At 40.4% G+C, this 20,811-nt stretch overlaps 1 protein-coding gene across 1 annotated transcript in view; it reads left to right on the top strand.

Moving 5' to 3' along the window:
• Positions 1-1,887: 1,887 nt before the first annotated feature.
• SDHC (succinate dehydrogenase complex subunit C) overlaps positions 1,888-20,811 on the top strand; it is a 47,851-nt gene continuing 28,927 nt past the window's right edge. Inside the window, exons 1-3 of the mRNA XM_004390160.2 lie at positions 1,888-1,938; positions 7,475-7,531; positions 13,140-13,241. Coding sequence (XP_004390217.1) covers positions 1,919-1,938; positions 7,475-7,531; positions 13,140-13,241 — 179 coding nt within the window. The 5' untranslated portion in view covers positions 1,888-1,918. The remainder of the gene's footprint in view (positions 1,939-7,474; positions 7,532-13,139; positions 13,242-20,811) is intronic.

Here is a 20,811-nt window from a genome sequence, read left to right as displayed (position 1 = left end):
TTGACTTTTCCTAGACCCTGCTTCTCCCTCCTGTTACTTTTAAGTCGTGATGATAAGGGGCTTGACTTAATGTTTGGCCTGAATTTTAGTGTGCTTTATTTCCGTCAATTCTGAGCTCGAGGGGAGGCTACTGTGCTCCTGCTGCAGGACCATTGCAGGCTCACCCCTGAAGCCACAGACTCCTAGTGTCTTTCCTGGCATCTCTTTAGATCATAGTCCTGGTGGATTCAATGATTAATATTAGATTTGGGTTGTGGAGCTCTAAACATGGGGCTTGATCGTAAAGCAGAATCATCACCATCAACAAATGTTTACAAGATGTTTTAGTCAATATTTGGAGCCTTGGCATTCCTCTCTACCCCCACTCCCCAGCTGTAAGTAGTCACTTTTCTCCTTATCCACCCACCCATTTTTATTTATACCCCTTTCATGGGATTGCTACTTTATTTGTTGAATTTCTTTCTTTATGTACTGATCCTGCTATAAGCTTCTTGAGGACAATAGATGTGTCTGCATCTTTCTATCCCCGACAGCACCTTTCAGACTCTGGCAAAAGTCTATATACATTTGTTAAATGGGATTATTTAAAGAGCTAAGCGGAAGAGGTATTCATTGGGTTTGTTAATGTGAAGCTCCAGAGGGCCAAATTAGGATCCATGACTGAAGTTCAATAGCAGAAAACTATTTTGACATAACAACTTTCTACTGTTTAACCCGTTCACGAAATGGACCTTGTATTTTGAGGCACCCATCACTGAAGCTGTTGGAGCAGAGGCTTGAAGATCAGCTGTCAGAGATGTCGCAGTGGAGATCCCTGCATTGGATAGAAGATTGGACTGGAGAGCTTCTAATGTCCCTTTCAATCCTAAAATCTGTGTAAGTGATTTCCTCATCAAGCATTGTAGAAATGCAAAATAGTATCATTTATTTGATGTAGAAATAAATGAATTTGTGCTATTTAAATCCTGGAAGGAAAAGCGCTAAATGTAAGACTTGAATATTAATGTCACTGAATGTTTTATTGTACAATAGGAGTTGTTCTGGGCTACTCCCCCACCCCCACCCCAGAATAGGCTCAAGAACTTTTGCACTGTTATGTTCTTTTTTCAATTACTCTTATTTCCCCTTAAGTCGTAAGTGCCCTGCAATTGATTCCTGTGCTTAGGTTCCTCAAAACTATTTACATATATAATAAAAGCGGGTTCTCCCCCACCACCACCCCAGGTTCTTCAGGCTGTGGGTGTCGCCCACACAGCGCTGAAACAAGGAACAACAGAATGTTGTCTTTGGTTAGTGGGCCCCTAGTTCATGCGGCATCTCAAGCCGAGGAATTGTGGCGCATAAAGCTGATCGAGGTAGTTGGAAGAGACTCCTTGTGCCCCGGAACGGCGGTCTGTAAGGCGCTCTCTTTCGCAGCCCCTCCTTACATCCCCCAACTCGGGTCTCAACTTGTGCCTTTGTATAGGTGAAGCTTCACATTAAGAACAGGAAGGAGCCGGGTATCTTTCTCTCCGGGTGTCTCAGCCGACCTTTATCAAGACATTTTTAGGCAGACCTGCGCAGGAGGGAGTGAGAAACAGACTGAGAAGTCCTCGGTGAAGAAGCTGCGAAAGTCAGCTTTTCGTGCGATAAAAAATGAATACCTAAGCAGGTGAAATGCAGATTGCAGATTTTAAGCCAGCGGCAATTTTGCCGAAATCCTGGCAAATTTCGGTAGCAGCCAGACAAGTAAACCTTGGGAGGACACCACAAAACCACCCCAACAGACCCTCTAAACAGACTGGCGCGCAAGAGGCTCGCCATCCCTTTAAAGGGCCCCGTGCGGTCACATGACAGGAGCACCACCTCCTCCTCCTCCTCCTCGGCCTTCTGGGCTCTGGGACGCCTTGCGTCACTTCCGTCCAGTCCGGAATCCAAGATGGCTGCTCTCCTGCTGAGGTGACTTTAATGTGGGTGGGGCCGGGAGACGGTGCCGGCGGTCCTCGGGAGACCTGAACTGGCCCTTCAGGTCTTGTTGACAGCGGTTTAGCCTGTGACTGGGCAGGGGAAGGATCTATGGATGTGGAGGCCACGCGCTCTGGAACCCTAGGGGCGCCCCCCTCCAGCCACTTCGGCGCGCCCTTAGGGGTTACCGGACCGTTATCTCATACTTACTCGGTCCAGAGGGGTCGCGCAGCTTTCTCCCCTTGCACTTCCACCTCTTCTACCTCTTGCTCAAATTGTTCTCGGGGCCGCACTGAGAGCCAAGCCCCGAGAGAGTAAATAGCTCGACTTCGCGATCAGGGGACCATGAGTCTTACAGTTTCGAGATCTTAAGGGTGGGCCCCGGCGAGGTAGAACTTCGTGCGCTTTCCCTTTGCTTCCAACTCCTGCAAACACTAGCGGCTGCTGCCAATGGGGGCCCTGTCGGGGTTCCTAACGCGCCCCTGGCTGGACCCCTACGGGACGGGCGATTAGCAGTAGCGCCCAGAGCGGTTGCTCGGCTGCCGTAAAGCAGCCTAGGGAATTCCTTTTTTTGTTAATCTTTTGATTTGGTGGGGGAGTGAGTGTCCCAGTTTTTCTTTACGAAGTCAACTCACTGTCCGAAGAAACATGCTAGGTTTTCTTCAACTCTGAATTGTCCACTGGCTTCATTCTCTATTTGGAGCCTTTCTTGCCTTGGTAACTTTAGACGTTTCTGGTACAGCAGTTTTATGCCAGCCCTATTTTTGGAAACTATTCTTTATGGAAAGTTAGCTTTAATGCTGTTGAGATTTCGATTGCTGATTTTCCCACGTCTTCTCATTTCTCTTCTCGTTATAAGTCACCTCGTATACAGATAGAATGGCTTTGTTTAGTTTTTCTTTGTGACAAAATGATTCCTTTTGGATTTGAGATCAGGAACGGGTTCTCTTAACCCTTCATTTTCTGCGTCTCTCATCTCCACGCATCTCTTTTCCCCCCAAAAGTATGCTAAGGCCAGTCTTGCCAGAGCTGCCTCCTTGATTCCAGGTAGTTTGACCATAATTGAATGCTTTTTGAATTATTTGACAAATCATTTTGGTAGATGTCAGGGGCCTTTGGTGGCATTAACGTTTAACTTGAAATGATCATATTGGTTCCAAAAAATTCATTATAGGAGTTTCAGGATTACTGATTAGAAGAAGCTGAGGGTCATTTTACTCCATAAGTAGGTCCAGCAAGTTTCATTTTGAGTTGTGTAGAACTGTCACCATGAGAATTCAGTGCCATGAAATAGACTTCTTTTTGATTAGTGGTAATGGGATCTGAAGCTTTCAGGGGAAGGACACCTCTCTGTCCATTTCTCACAAGGGCTATTTTTTTTACCAGGAGAAATAGGAAATTAAAAAAAAAAATTGGGGGGGGGGGAGGGTAGAAATTCCCAGTCTAATTCCATCTCACTAGAGGGATTCCGAACTGTTTTTAATGCACTAATTAACCTTAGGGAAAATACCTTCTAAGAAATTCTAGGAGCTGGTTTCTAGCTCCAGTAGCATCACTAATTCCATTTATTTTGGACAAGTCAAGGTCATTGATTCTATGATGTGTTTTCCTTGTTTGCGAATTGAAAACAGTAATACTTGGGCCCACTTAAGAGAAATATGGGTTAAATATTTCTAATGCTGGACTAATTAAAAATTATTAATTATCAGAGCACTGTACACCATGGCTTTTGAATAGTGCTGTATATTGTGTGTACTCCCTGAGTAGTTCACAGACCGGGCAGAGATGGACAACCAGCTGATTGACACAAACTCCATTGGCACCCAGTCAAGGAATGACTTGCCAAAGCCAAGAAGGAGGTAGAGAACTAAGAGCAGCTAGATTTCTATATAATTACGTAGTAATGTTCATGCTGCTTAACCGCAAAATTACCAAGCGTTACTAGCCCTCTGGACAATGCACGTCATATTAAATGCTGTACGTGGAACACCTTCAAAGAATATGGTTTAAATTCATGAGACTGTTTTACAAAACAAGCACTAAAAAAATCCCCAAAAACAAATCTGTTGCCGTTGAGTCAATTCTGGCTCATGCGACCCCATGTGTTTCAGAGTAGAACTGTGCTCCACAGGGTTTTCAGTGGCTGTAACCTTACAGAAGTATATCACCAGGGCTACTCATTCACAAAGATTTTTTTTTTGAGCTTCTTTTCTGTGCCAGACATAGGTGCTGTGGATACAAAGCATTCCAGTTCTACCCTTGAAGAGCTCAAAGTCTTAACGGGAGATTGTATAAATAAATAGATTAATTATTAAGCAACAGAATGAATATTGATACAGAGATACGAACGAGTGATGTGAGAACATGACAGGTGCAGCAAATAAGGCTAAGGAATGGTGAAATTGTCACCCAGAACTTACTGGATTTTGAAGAATGAGTTTATCATGCTATGAGGGAGGTTCCAATCAGAACAGCACGAGCAAAGTTATGTAGTCATAAGAAGGCTTGCTGTAAGTGCATAATGTAACTGTTCAGTGTGGCAGAAGTATGGAAGGCTGAGAGGAATTTGTGGGAGAATATTTCTGGAGAGTTGGATTAGGGCCATGTTGAGAACAGCGTTGTTTGCCCACAATTTGGACTTTATGCCACAAGCAGTGGGGAACTGTTAAGAGACTTTTAGGCAGAAAAGTGACGAAAGCTTTATTTTTCAGTATGCTCGCTCTGGTGATATTGAATAATGGGAGAGATTGGTGCTAGGGAGATAAGTTCAAGAGCTCTTGTTACAGTCCTCCTGAGAAATGAAGAGGATGTGGACTAAAGGAATGGACTGGAGTGGAGAGAAGCGTCCTAGGTAGTATTGATAGGGTTGGGTGATCAGTACATATATATGCGAGATGAGAGGAAAGAAGAAATGAAGAATGACTAAAGTTATAGCTTGGGAATTGGTTGGGTAGCAATAGCATTAACCAGAACTTTTGTATCTAAACAGATGCTTTTCATCATATCCTTCAAGGTTGTATCTATTTTAGTGTTGCTGTTACCTCCAGACATTTATGAAACTTTTTGGAATACCATCAGATCAGGTTTAGAGGTCATATAAGAGAAATTCATTATCTGATAGTCACATCTTGTTTTGGACCAAAAATGGGTATTACACAGTTTGATCACATAGACTTGGCTTTGAATAACTTACTTTTTCCGGAAGTCAGATCCGTTCTCAGCAGATTAATATTTTTAATCACCATGAGGGTTTTTAAAAGAATGTGATATAAATTCTAAAGACCTTGGGGAGACCAATGAGGTAATAGTAATATCTTACATGTATGTGGTGTACTGCAGCTTAAAGACTGCTTTCATGTACATTTTCTTGTGTAATCCTCCCGGCAACCAATAAGGTAAGTATTATCAATCCCATTTTACAAACGAAAACTGAAGCTCGGTGACTTGCTCAAGTTACACAGCTTAGTAAGGGCAGATCCAGAACTCCAGTCTGGCTTTCTGACTTTGTCCAGTGTTCTTTCTACATTACTGTTGCTTCCCCAATCCAGAGAGGACTTCCAAAAACAGTTTGAGCAATTATTCCATTTCTGGGGAGACATGTATAACTTACTCAGGCACTTGGAAGGGAAAAACTCTAACTAGAAATTATAAGTTCTGCTTTGTTAATTAAAAATAAAACAAAAAAAGTACTATTACTTTCTAGCTGTAACATGTAAAGTACCATTCCTGGGTAGAAAAAGAAATCTCAGAGTTCCTGGCCTACATGAAAGGCAGGATAGAGAATTACTTTTGTCATGTTTTGAATAAGGTTATGGAGTCTGTGCAGCTAGTTTCTGTAAAGGCCTTGTGGAAAGTTTACATTGGTATTTGTCTGGGAAACAATAGCACCAGACAGAGAGAAAGCGCCATAGATTCCAACCCACATCCGCAAACTCTTGCTGGGTAGCTGAGTGACTGGGCCTAGCTTGCTGTGAGGAATGCGTGTCCTGCAACTTCACAGTCACAATTACTTCAATTGATTTACAGAGATTTGTTCCCACTTCTTTCTGGGAGCCTTGAGTACACAATGTCTGTATTCACCTCTTGTCTCCAGAGCTGGAAAGAGGGAACAGCTGAAGAAGGAGGTGTTGGTTAGATTCTTTCCTCCAAATAGTGGACCTTTCTAATGTAATGGTGTAAAGCATAAGGGACTTGAAATGTTGCATCTAGTGGTGCACCAATCTCGTTTCAGTGGTGTGAGAGACGACATGAGCTTCTTTAGAAGATCGTTGGATCTTAATGAGATCTTACATCCCCACAGTGCCTTGCACGTAGTGGATACGCAATAAACTTGTAGAATCAATGTATTTTTTATTTTTATTCCCAGAGCTTCACTCTGATAATCACCCTCTTAAATGTTTTTGCAAAGATTTGATACAATGATGTGACTGAAGAGATACAGTGATCATGCATTTTTCATAATACTGTGTAAACTTGGATCAGTTTAATTCTCCTTAAATAGAATACCTGGGCATATTCTTGTTTTTTAACTTGAAAAGCGGTTCCAATCCTGATGTATGCATTTCAAAAAGAGCAACTTTTTAGTAGAAAACTTCTGTGTCTTCTTTAAGTACCGTCTCATGAGGATGATAAAGAAAACTTGCCATTCTCATATTTTTTTGCGTTCTGTTATATGAGAGGCTTTTTGACTGAGACTTCATGGTAGTTCCGGAAATGACTTAGCTTAATGTTCAGGACCCTCCCTCCCTAAGCCCCTGGTTCTTCAGCCTTTTTACTTCATCCGTTTGCAGCAGACCTCTTTTGTAGCCAAGCTGTATGCTTGCTGTTGCTAGTGGCTTATTTATTTATTTTTTTTAAACTCATGTCTTTAACCATCAACTCCTTTAAGACCTAGCTTAAAAAAAAACTACATTTCTCTATTGAACATTACCAACTCTGATTATTCTTCTACCTTGTATTATTTGTGTTCAGTTAAAGCTTTATTTTGCATTTATAGATCATGTTTCTGATTATTTTCAAGTTATTTAGTGTTGCAGTATTCTAACTAGAAAATAATATCAAAAGCCTTGATACAGTCATTTTTTAAAAAATCTGTCCCTTTACCCTTAAGTCAAGGGTATTGGTGGTTCAGTGGCAGAATTCTTGCATTATGTATGTGGAGACCTCGTATTCTATTCCTGGCCAATGCACCTCATATGCAGTCACTGCCAGTCTGTTGGTGGAGGCTTGCGTGTTGCTATGATGTTGAAAAGGTTTCAGCAGAGCTGCCAGACTAAGACAGACTAGCAAGAAAGGCCTGACAATCTACTTCTGAAAATCAGCCAATGAAAACCCTATGGTACAATCTGCAACCAGTTATGAGGATGCCGCAGGACTAGGCAGTGTTTTTGTTTGCATGGGGTTGCCATGAGTTGGGCCAACTTGATGGCAGCTACAACAATTACTCTAATACAGTACAAAAATAAAACAAGTTGATATACTGACGTTGATCTCTAAATGTGCATTGATTCTTGATTCTCTTATCTTGCAGACATGTTGGCCGTCATTGCCTCCGTGCCCATCTCAGTCCTCAGCTTTGTATCAGAAAGTAAGTTTCTAAATCTGTGGAGATTATTGTTACTTAACTTTTTTTTCCCCTCAGAGAAGACCAATACATTGTTGACTTAGATTTTGGAGTGATATATACAAAAGCAAGCAGTTGTAGACAGTTGGCTGAAAATTGAGTGATTGTGGTCACTTTTTCTCACCTGGCAGTAGAAGAAGGAAGAATTTTTCTTTGGTCTTTGGTTAATGTTTCTCACTTTTAGCTCTTCTGTTTTATTTGACTTTGTTGATTTGCTCCAACTTTTTGATTCCTTCCTTGATAGAAATTCTCTTTTTTCCTTTCTGTTTTGTCTTTCTTCCTTTATGATTTTTTTCTCTTATGTCCTGTAATTTTGGGCAGCTTTCAGGACTTACTCTTTAAATTTATTTCTTCCCGCTATATGCATTCATAGTCTGTTGACTTTGATAACTGCCTCTGTGTCAGCAATCCTTTTTTTTTGTTTTTCTTTAACTTTTTAACTTGGTAGTATTTTACACTTTCAGAAATGTTGGAAGAATAGTACGATGAAGTTCTGTATACCTTTAACCGTGATTCATCGATTGTTAACATTTTGTGCTATTTGCTTATCACTGTATACTTTAGGTTGAATCATATGAAATTGTTGTTTCTGTAGGTCAAAACTGATGGAATACTGACAATTTAGTATCACTCAGCCTGATACATATTTAGGTATTGTTGGTATTTTTTAAAATCCTTTTGGAAGTAAGTTACGGACATTATGATCCTTTACCTCTCAATACTTCTCCCAAAAACAAGAACATTGTCTTACATAACACAGTATAATTTTCAGGAAATTTAACATTTATGTACTATTACACAATATACAGTCCATTTTCAGATTTTTCATTTGTCCCAAGTAATGTACTTTATAGAAATGCAGTCCCCCTCCCCCATTCAGGCTCACACAGTGTATTTAGTTGTCATGTTTCTTTAATATCCTTTAATCTGAAATGTTTCTTAGCCTTTCTTTGTCTTTTGTGACACTGACATTTTTGAAGAATACAGGCCAGCTGTTTTGTAGAGTGTCTCTCAATTTGAGTTTGTCTGATAATTAGATTTAGGCTATACATTTTTGACAGGAGTAATATGTAAATGATGTTTTATCCTCAGTATGTCATATCAAGGGGCATATAATGGCATTTGTCCCATTATCAGTAATTCTAGCTTTGATCATTTGAATGTCTGCTAGATTTTTCTCCACTGTAATGTTTTTCTTTTTGTAATTAATAATCTATGATGAGATATTTTGAGATTAAATATCCACATCTCCACATTTAAATAGATACATTATAAATACCTTGAGGGGATGGGATCATGTTTAATATAAAACCCATTGCCGTCAAGTTGATTGCGACACATAGTGACCCTGTAGGACAGAGTAGAACTGCCCCGTAGGGTTTCCAAGGAGTGGCTCGTGGATTTGAACTGCCAGTCTTTGGGTTAGTAGCCAAGCTCTTAACCACTGCACCACCAGGGCTCCGTATTTGAATATAGGTACACGATAAATTGTTGAAACTGCCTCTTTTGCCATGAGACCAGAAGAACTGACTGGTGCCCGGCTACCATTACTGAACATTTTGATCAAAGATTCTGTAGAAGAATCCTCATCAAAAGGGGAGGAATGCAGAACAGAATTTCAAATTCTAATGGACTCCAGACTTCATGGATCCATGGAGGATGGATGAACCCCTGAAACTATTGCCCTGAGATAATCTTTAAACCTTAAACCAAAAATATCCCCTGAAGTCTTCTTAAAACGAAACAGTAGTCTAGCTTAACTAGTAAAAAATGTCTACCTTGAGCATTATAATGCTCTTTTAAGAACTATCTGTATGGGATCAAATTGACAACAGCAACTTGAAAGACTAGATAGGAAACTTAGGGGGCAGTGAGTTTATGCTAATAAGGGGGAACAACTCAGAAAAGGAGGATGAGAATGTTTGTACAAGTGGAAGAATATAGTCAGTGGCACTGAATTGTACACGTAGGAACTGTTGAATTGGTGTACTGCTGTGTATATTCTCAGCAAAACTAACAACAAAACAGATAAAATTAAAAAAAAATTGTTGAACATTGCTGTTTAATAGTTGGTTTCAGCCTAGCCCAGTGACAAGGGAAACCAAGAAACTGTTTAGAGGTACTGAGCTGAATCCAGTTCTTGATTTTTGAGAACTTGAAAGACTGATGCTATAGTAACTAAAGTGCTAAAGTTGTAGTTATCACAGAACCCCAGGGATTTTGTATCTCCTCCTTTTGATTGAATAAAAATCTTTTATGCCCTCTGTAAGGATGTTAATTAGCTGTGTACTTTATGGGTCAATCATCAATACTGTTTACATTCTTGTACTAGGTAAGTACTGTTGTTGTTGTTGTTAGTTGAGTCTATTCTGACTCATGACGAACCCGATCCCACATACACAAAAGGCTGTGACCTTTCAGAAGCTGATTGCCAGGCCTGTCTTCCGAGGCACCTCCCAGTGGGTTCAAATTGCTAAACTTTTGGTTAGTAGTTGGGCACTTAACTCTTTGTGCCAACCAGGGGCCTATTAGGTACTGTAGGTAGGCAAAATAAAATAGCAGGGACATGATTATGGGAACATTTAGAAAGACAGGGGGCAGTAGATTATAGTTGAGAAGGAAGGAACCGCAAGCAAGGGTGAAACTGAACTATAGCTTAATACTTTATGACAACTGATAGGTCAGCTTTTGCCTTAAACTTACAGCTCCAGAGTTAGGGTATGTTAAACTGAGAAGTAGGTAGAATGTGTAGTTGTAGATGTTTAATGAATAATCTTTCTTTTCCTTAGCCCCAAAGTCAAACTAGGTGTTGACTCTGTAGTCATCTGGCTAATTCTTAGTTACTTTGGGTTTTCTTGGAGTCTTTTTTCTCTTTTTCTTCTCAAAGAGTCATGATCTTGGTCAACTCAAGAATTTGACAAGAGCCAGTCCTTCTTTGATTAAGATTAACTCTGATTTACCATATATTTTGTTTAATGATCCAAGGGGGACCCTCTTTGCCTGAAGTAAATTTGTCTAAGCTTTACTTTCCACTCATGCATTATGTATTTTTGTTCACGCATATCCTATCTGATACATTTACAACCATTGTTTCATGCATAGACTTTCCGTTTGAAGTGTTTTGGGACTTAATTTGTCAGAGGTTTGAATTTTTTATGTTTTGTTTTGTTTTTTCAGTAGCCATCTGTTATGGATTGAATTGTGTCCCTATGGTGCAAAGACCTTTATATGGCCTTTCTAGCCATGATCTTGTAACTCTTACCAAATGATTGGGTGGGACTATGCAAATAAGGTGCATGGCACCTTTGTGGGGGTGGGGCATGCAAATAAGATGTATAGAACCCTAACAAGGGGATTGGTTAGTTTTGCCATGCTACTAGTCTTAAAATGAGCCATCCCAGAGGCAGACAGGAGGGACCTCATGCCAAGAGGAAGAGACGGGAGCGAAACATGTCCTTTGGACCCAGAATCCCTGCACTAAGACCCTCCTAGACCTAGGAGACAGAGAGAGGAACTGAACACGGAAGACAGTGAGAGACAGTGGCACAGCAGTAGCAAGAACAATAGTGGCGTGGGACAGTAGGAACCAGGAGACTGGCAGGCGATGGCTGCAGTGGGGCTTGCCCACCCACAGAGCTAAGAGCTTTCTGACACTGCCTGAGTTGGGCAGAGGTGAGGCTAAGAGGCTGAGGGCCAGAGAGAGGCCTGTCTGTGTGCACGGCTGAGAAGAAGCTGTCCTGATCGGAGAACTGTATCCTGAGTCGTTTCTGATCCTTAGATGTACCACTTAACTAAGTATGGTTCATGAGTTCTGTGAGACGTTGCAGTGAATTACGGAACCCAAGGACCAGAGGGAGAGTACTGAGGGGAGGGGGAGTAGTTGATGTTAGAGATGATACAGCAGTTTGAAAAAGTTGGACACTGGGACATCTTTAACCTCCGCCTCATAGGGTACCAGCTTTGTGCTGATGCTTATAAAAGAAGTTATTCATTTAGAGTCCTAAACATATGTGTTACAAATCCTAACCTCTATGCCTGTGGTTATAATCCCATTTGGGAATGGGTTGTCTTTTTTATGTTAATGAGACAGGATTAGTGTAGGGTGCATTTTAAGTTAAGCAAGAGATGCAGAGATGCGGGAAGAGAGATGCCAAACCACAAGAAGATTGCCCAGGAGCAGAAGCTCAAAGAGAAGAGGACCTTCCTCCAGAGCTGACAGAGAGAAAGCCTTCCCTTAGAGCCAGCACCCTGAATTCAGACTTCTAGCCTCCTAACTGTGAGAAAATAAATTTGTTTGTTAAAGCCATCCACTTGTAGTATATCTGTTGTAGTATCACTAGAGTCAGAATCGACTTGATGGCAACGGGTTTGGTTTTTTTTTGGTTTTAGTAGCACTATATAACTAAGACACCATCTTTCCCTTTTGTAGTAACTGGTAGCCAGTTTTAGCACCACTGTTTTAACAGCTTCTTACAGGATGCTCTTATTTTATGCATCAAAGAAAGAAGTTAATAAACAATCCTGTTTCATTAATAGCATCAAAGGCCATATTTCTCTTTCTGAGTTATTCTTTTTTCCTTAACTTTACTCCAGTTCCAGTGATACTTCAATGTCCACATTTCCCAAATCTTACTTGTTTTTGTAGGTAGTTAAGTGTTATACAATGCAGACACATGAGTCACGGACAGTAGATTGGATAGTTGATACCCTTTTCTTATATTCTGTGACTGAAAGGAATATGAAAACAGAGTATACTTGGGGTCTGGAAATCAGGATTTATCAGGGCTTTTCTTGAAGCTGTGGTGATACTCATAAGTTGGCAGGCATGCCAACAAAGGAATGAGGAAAAGAGCCTTGAAGAGCCAGATGAGGACAGGTGATAACATATGCGACAGCACCTGTGGCCTTCGCCTTCGACAAGGATGATTCATTTGCAGAATGGTTTTAAAATGCTATACTTGCCCTGCTGCCCAACAAGAAGGAGGTTGGGCTTTCATTGCTAGACCTGTGTGTTAGGGGGTATTGGAAAGAAGAGTTAGGCTCTGATATGACCTCATTGGGTGATCAAGGTTACTAATAACTGAATCAAACTTGGCATAAAGATAACGGGAGTGTCTAAAGTCTTAAAACCAAATAATAGTTTAGCTTAACTAGTAAAGAATGTCTGCCTTGAGCATTGTGCTCTTTGAAGATCTATCTATATGGGATCAGATTGACAACAGCAACTTGAAAGATTAGATAGAAAACTTAGGGGTCAGTGGGTTTATGTTAATGGTGGTGGAAAACAACTCAGAAAAGAGGGTGAGAATGTTTGCACAACTTAAAGAATGTAATCAGTGTCACTAAATTGTACGTGTAGAAACTGTTGAATTGGTATATGTTCTGCTGTGTATATTCTCAACAAAACAAATTAATTTCTATATTAAAAAAAAAAAGGGAGTTAGACGAACATGTTTTCCTAATACAGTGGGTTGGTCCAGCCGAGCTTACTTTTTTTTGGTAACTTTTTGTTATGGAAATTTTTAAACCAAGCTTACTTTTAATTGTTTTGAAATGTTCGGTTTTATTTTAGTGCTGTTCCTTTGGGAACCACAGCCAAAGAAGAGATGGAGCAGTTCTGGAGTAAGAACACAGGTTCAAACCGTCCTTTGTCTCCCCACATCACTATTTACAGGTAAGGGCTCTGGATCCAGGGATAAGGGCTCTGGATCCAGGGAATCTAGAGGTGGAGGTTAAAAGTTTTGGAGATTGGCCCGTAGCCCCGCAGATATTCGCTCCCACTTGGTCTACTGGAGTACAGCTATGTAGATGAGGTGAACCCTTCAGAGAAGAGAGAGTTAACATAGGGATTAAATAGCCTCAAGCCTTTTTAATAAGGAGATAACTAAATTCTATCTTCTAGCCTTAGAAGGGAGTCTCTGGGTGGTGAAAATGGTGTCGACTACTAGCCAAAGGTTGGAGATTCAAACCCACCCAGAGTCGCCTCGGAAGACAGGCCTGGCAGTCTGTTTCCAAAAGGTCACATCCTTGAAAGCCCTGTGGCACAGTTCTGCTCTGCACACATGAAGTCTCCATGAGTCGGAATCAACTTGACAACAATAGCCTTAGAAACGTGATCTATCCTGGAAAACTACCATTTGGTAAATTCTAGTAAATCAAAATGTAATTTCTCATTAATTAAATTATTTTGAAGCAATTTCAAATTTACATAAAAGTTGCAGAAATGGTACATAGAGTTCCCTTATACCTTTATGCTGATTCCCTAGTTAATATTTCTGAAACATTTAAGAACATGTTGCAGAGGTGATTCCCCATTATTCCTGTATTAGTTTTCTATTGCTGCACAAACTTAGTGACTTTTTATCTTATAGAAGGTTAGAAGTGTGACACAGGCCTCAAAAATAAACAAACAAAAAACCATTGTTGTCGAGTCTATTCTGACTCTTAGTGACCCAGTAGGTCAGAGTAGAACTGCCCCGTAGGGTTTCCAAAGCTGTAAATCTTTACGGAAGCCAACTACCAAATCTTTGTTCCTATTTAGTCCAGGCCTCTCTTGGCTAAAATCAAGATGCTGCCAGGACTGTGTTCCTTTTTGGAGACTCAAGAGAATCTGTTTTCTTGCCTTTTCCAGCCTCTAGAGGCCACCCACATTCCTTGGCTTGTGACCTCCTTCCTCTAGCATTTCTGCTGATATAATATCCCCATGAACTTTGTGGGTCTCCTTGTATCTATGTAAGATTCTCCACAGACCTTTCCTAGATACTCCCATCTGAATTTTTACTTCTGCTGAGAGGGATGAGGGGATCTATGAGTCACACACAATCTCTTCAAAGAGCCTTTTGTGTGACTGAATACTCTGGCCTTAAAATGTAGAACAAAATTCAGACTCACAAAAAAAGACCAGACTTACTGGTCTGACAGAGACTGGAGAAACCCTGAGAGTATGGCCTCCTGACACCTTTTTAACTCAGTACTGAAGCTACTCCTGAGGTTCACCCCTCAGCCAAAGATTAGACAGGCCCATAAAACAAACGTAGTACACATAGCTCAGCCACGTATGCGAGACTAAATGGATACACCAGCCCAGGGGCAAGAATGAGAAGGCAAGAGGGAACAGGAAAGCTGGATGAATGGAAATGGGTAACCCAAGGTCGAGAAGGAGAGAGTATTGACATATCACGGGGTTGGTAACCAATGTTACAAAACAATATGTGTGTTAATTGTTTAATGAGAAACTAATTTCCTCTGTAAACCTTCATCTGAAGCACAAAAAAATAAGTTCCATGACCTTTTAATCTTTCTAAGGTATTAACAAAAGCTTGTACAGCCACACGTTTGACTTTTTTTCTCTTGACAATGAATCTCTCAGTTTTAGTGTCTTTTGCAGTCTGGAAACGCTGAAGAATTTCCCAAATCATCAAGTCTGTTTTTTTTTTTTAATGGTTCTTCCCTCAATCTTTCCCTTTCCTCTTGCATTTTACTGTATGCAAGAAGAAACAAGGCTGCACCTTCAACACTTTGCTTGGACATCTCCTCAGCTAAATGTCCAATTTCGTTGTTTACAAGTTCTGCTTTCCCCATTACCTCAGGATACAGTTCACTAAACTTTCTGCCACCATATAACAAGGATCTCCTTTGTCAATTTTCCCATAACATATTCGTCATTTCCTTCTCAGCCCTCACCAACAATGTCTCTAACATCCATATTCCTACCAATAGTCTGTTCATGAAGATTTAGGTATTCTTTGAGGTGATACGTGTTTTCTCTGCCATGCTCCTCACCACCTTCTGAGTCCTCACTAGCAGAATTGTTAACATCCATTTTTCTTTTTTAAACAGCTTTATTGAGATACAATTCACATACACACACTTTACCTTTTAAAGTGTATAATTTAGTGACTTTTAGTGTATTCACAGAGTTGTACCATCATTACCACGATTAATTTTAGAAGGTTTTCATCCTTCACAAAGAAACCCCGCACCCCTTAGTTTCAACCTCCCCCCGCAAACCTCCTCTCATCCCCTAGCCCCAGGCAATTGCTAATTTACTTTCCATCTCCATAGACTTGCCTATTCTGGACTGGTTTTTTTGTGCTTTAAGTGAAAGTTTACAGAGCAAATTAGTTTCTCATTAAACATTCTGGACATTTTATGTAAAGGAATCGTACAATATGTGGTCTCTTGTGACTGGTTTCTTACGCAGCATAATGTTTTCAGGGTTCATCCATGTTGTAGTTTGTGTCGGTACTTTTTTCCTTTTTATGCCTGAGTAATATTCTGTTATATGGGTATACCACATCTAATTTATCGGTTCATAAGTTGATGGGCATTTTTGTTGTCTGCATTTTGATTATTATCAGTAATGCTTTTATGACCATCCATTTACAAGTTTTTGTGTGGATGTATGTTTCATTTCTCTTTGGTATATACCTAGGAGTGGAATTGCTGGCATGTGGTCACTTGGTGTTTAATATTTTGAGGAACTGTCAGACTGTTTTCTAAAATGACCGCACCATTTAATATTCCGACCAGCAGTGTATGAGGATTCCAGTTTCTCCACATACATGCCAATACAATATCCATATTTCTGCTAACAGTGTGTTCAAGGCAATCTAGACTTTTTTATCATGCTCCTAAAAATTTTTCCTCTTCTCACTGCCTCATTCCAAAACCACTTCCTCATTTTTAGGCGTTCCATCAGCACTCCTCTTCAGGTACCACAATCTGTGTTAGTTTTTATTCACTGCCGTAACACACTGTTGCAAATTTAGTGGCTTAAAACAACACAAGTTTCTTCTCTTTGTTTTTTTATTGTTGTAAGAATATATATAAAACGTATTTGCCAATTTAATGTTTTTCATGTGTACAGTTGTGGTGTAATGGATAGCTTTTATGTGGTTTTTCTTGCCATGGTCTTGTAACTCCCACCCAAGTGATTGGGCAGGACTGTGCAAATAAGGTAATTGTGGCCCACCAAAGGGATTGGTCAGCTTTGCCATCCCTCTAGGCTTAAAATGAGCCATCCCAGGAATGGGAGGAGAGGATCTCACCACCACCAAGGAAGAAGGGCCAAAGGCAGAGCGCGTCCTTTGAACCCGGGATCCCTGTGCTGAGAAGCTCCTGGAACCAAGAGACCTAGAGACAGCGAGAGCTGTAACAATGAAGACAGTGAGAAACGGTGGCAGAGAAATGTTGACAGGAGACTGTGTAGTGGGCTTCCTGGCCCACAGAGTGAGAAAGCTGAATGCCTTTGGGCAGGAGGCTTGCTGGAGGAGTACGGTACCTCCGGGCACTTGGTGGAGCTAGGTTAGCTGGCCCCCGGAGTTCCAGCTGAGCACCTTCAGGTGCAGTGGGGTGCCTCCAGGCACTTACAGGCAGATCTAAAAGGGTTTTGTAACACTTATCTGAGCAGGGCAGAGGGCAGAGGCCCAGGGGGCAGAGAGAGGCGTGCCTACAGGCACAGCTGAAAAGAGGCTGTCTTGATTGAAGAACTGTTTCCTGAGTGTTCTTGAACCTGAATTGTAACCTGTTACTTCCCCATGCATCTGTTAGTTTGTCGTACTGTGGTGGCTTGTGTGTTGCTGTGATAGTGGAAGCTATGTCACTGGTATTTCAAATACCAGCAGGGTCACCCACGGTGGACAGGTTTCAGCGGAGCTTCCAGACTAAGACACGAGGAAGAAGGACCCGACGGTCTACTTCTGAAAAAGTTGGCAAGTGAAAACCTTATGAATAGCAGCAGAACATTGTCTGATATAGTGCTGGAAGATGAGCCCCTCAGGTTGAAAGGCACTCAAAATACGACTGGGGAAGAGCTGCCTCCTCAAAGTAGAGTTGATCTTAATGACATGGATGGAGTCAAACTTTTGGGACCTTCATTTGCTTGATGTAGCATGACTCAAAATGAGAAGATACAGATGCAAACATCCATTAGTAATAGGAACGTGGAATGTATGAAGTATGAATCTGGGAAAATTGGAAGTTATCAAAAATGAAATGAAACACATAAAGGTTGATATCTTAGGCATTAGTGAGCTGAAAAGAACTGGTATTGGCCATTTTGAATCAGATAATCATGGTCTACTAGGCCAGGAATGACAATGAAGAGGAATGGTATATTCATAGTTAAAAAGAATGTTTCAAGGTCTATCCTGAAGTACAACACTGTCAGTGATAGGATAATATCCATACGCTTACAAGGAAGACCAGTTAATTCGACTGTTATTCAAATTTATGCACAAATCACTAATGCCAAAGATGAGGAAATTAAAGATTTTTACCAAGTTCTGCAGTCTGAAATTGATCGAACATGCAATCAAGATGCATTGATAATTACTGGTGATTAGAATGTAAAAGTTGGACACAAAGAAGAAGGATCTGTAGTTGGAAAATATGGCCTTGGTGATAGCAACAATGCCGGAGATCCCATGATAGAATTTTGTAAGACCAACAACTTCATTGCAGGTACCTTTTTTCACCAACATAAACGGTGACTATACACATGGACCTCGCCAGAAGGAATACATAGGAATCATCATATTGACTACATCTGTGGAAAGAGACGGTGGAGAAGCTCAATATCACCAGTCAGAATAAGGCCAGGGACGACTGTGAAACAGACCATCAATATAAGCATATGAAAGTTCAAGTTGAAGCTGAAGAAAATTAAAACAAGTCCACGAGAACCAAAATACGACCTTAAGTATATCCCACCTGAATTTGGAGACCATCTCAGGAATAGATTTGACGCATTGAACACTAATGACCAAAGAAGACCAGATCAGTTGTGGAAGGACATCAAGGACATTGTACATGAAGGAAACAAAAGGTCATTAAAAACACAGGAAAGAAAGAAAAGACCAAAATGGATGTCAAAAGAGACTCTGAAACTTGCTCTTTAACGTAGAGTAGCTGAAGCAAATGGAAGAAATGATGAAGTAAAAGAGTTGAACAGAAGATTTCAAAGGGCAGTTCCGGAAGACAAAGTGAAGTATTATAATGACATGTGCGAAGACCTGGAGTTAGAAAACCAAAAGAGAAGAACACACTCAGCATTTCTCAAGCTGAAAGAACTGAAGAAAAAAATTCAAGCTTCAAGTTGCAATTTTGAAGGATTCTATGGGCAAAATATTGATGGAAGCAGGAAGCATCAAAAGAAGGTGGAAGAAATACACAGAGTCACTGTACCAAAAAGAATCGGTACGTTTAACCATTTCAGGAACTAGCATGTAATCAAGAACCAATGGTATTGAAGGAAGAAGTCCAAGCTGCACTGAAGGCATTGGTGAAAATGCCTTCCCTTGTGACGTTAGAGGAGGTCAGATGCTTCCCTGCACCATTTTTAGTGATACCGATTAGATTGATCATGTTGTGCAACCATCACTAATATTTGTTACCCAGCAGATGTATTCTTTTAGACTTCTGTAGGTTAGAAGTCTGACACTGGTCTAAATCATGGTGTTAGCAGGGCTGTGTTCCCTTTTGAAGGCTCTGCAGGACAATCTGTTTCCTTGCTTTTCCTGGCTTCTAGAGGCTACCCACATTCATTGGCTCATTATCCCCTTTCTCCATCTTCAAAGCCAGTAATAGCAGTTTGAGTCCTTATATCACACCACTCTGACCCAGCTTTTGTTGTTATATTTGTTTCTCTTACTCCCTTCTGCCCCCCTCTTCCACTTTCAAGGACTTGTAATTGGGCATCCTTGGATAATCCTGGAGAATCTCCCTATCTTAAGGTCAGCTGATTGACAACCTTAATTTCATCTCTAGCCTTAACTCTCCTTAGCCATGTAAGGTTACATTTTTCATGGGTTCCAGGGATTAGAACGTGGATATTGTTGTTGTTGTTGCAGAGGGCCATTATTCTGCCTACTACAACTCCTTAATACTTGAGTGTGTGTTTCCTAAATACAAGGACACTCTTCACATTATAACCATCACAGTCAGAGAATTTAACAGCGATCCAGTATTACCATCTAATCCTCAGATCTCATTCAGATTCTGCCAATTGTCCCAATAATGTTCTTTGTAGGTCCGGGATCCAACCCAGGACTGTGTATTGCATTTAATTGTCTTGTCTCTTTAATTGCCTTTAGTATGAAACTGTTTTTAGTCTTTTCTTGTCTTTTCTGACCTTGACATTTTTAGAATGTGCCTAAGTTTGGATTTGCCTGATTTTTTTTGTGTGATTTATGCATTTTTAGCATTAATACCCCTGAAGTGATGCTGTGCTCTTTTTATGCGTCATATTGGGAGGCGCATCATGATGATTTATCCCATTACTGGTGATAATTTTTATAACTTAGTTATGATGTGTCTGCCAGGTTTCTCCACTATAAAGTTAATTAATAAGGATATTGTATTTATTAACTAATACATATTTTGTAGGGAAATAGTTTGAGACTATAAATATTCTATTTCTCATCAGACTTCCACCCACCAGCATCTGTTGATGGTACTTGCCTGCATCAATCATTACTATGATGGTTGCCAAATTATGATTTCCTAATTCCATCATACTGTCTAGATTTATATATTACTGTAGGGTGATACTTTCCTTTCTTATTTATTTATTATCTTTTATTTATCAGTATGGACTCAGGGGTTCTTAATTTTGCTCAAAGGGTTACACTCAGTTAATTCTCATTGTTTGTTTTGATGTTAAAATTATCCCAGACATGGCTAATGGGAGTACTTTAAGATAGTTCCTGTGTACTTTTGACATGTCCCCATCATTCTTTGAATACTTCCTTAATTTCTGGCTCAAAATGTCTAGGCTCATCTTATATTTTCTCTGGTTCCTTTTAGTGGAAAATAGTCTTTACAAATCAAGACCTGGGTACTAGATGTACTCATTGCTACCAGGATGTCATTGCTTCAAGGCCTTCTCATATACACATATCCTATAGCCGGGAGATCTATGTTTGCAAGCACACATGTACATATAAATATGTATCTATATCTGTTTTATCTATTGTCCCCAGAAGTAGCATTCATACTGTTATTTGTACAATATAAGCTGATGGCTTCTTAGAAAATCCCTGTAGATCTGCTTCAATTTAGCTAACCCAGCAAAGGATCTTGAGCTCTGCTACCCGCTTTTCTGGGTTCCTGCCCGAGAGGCCACCCATTTTTTAACCACCTCCACAAATACCACAACCCTTCAGATTTTTTTGAAGCCAGATTCCAGGAATAATTCTGACTGCAGAAACTAGAAATTCTACCAAAACAGAAGGAGACTAATA

The sequence above is a fragment of the Trichechus manatus genome, unplaced genomic scaffold (genome assembly GCF_000243295.1).
Source record: "Trichechus manatus latirostris isolate Lorelei unplaced genomic scaffold, TriManLat1.0 scaffold00288, whole genome shotgun sequence".
Classification (NCBI taxonomy): Eukaryota; Metazoa; Chordata; class Mammalia; order Sirenia; family Trichechidae; genus Trichechus; species Trichechus manatus.
Note: the sequence above shows the minus strand (reverse complement) of the source record. Positions and strands in the feature narration are given on the sequence as shown.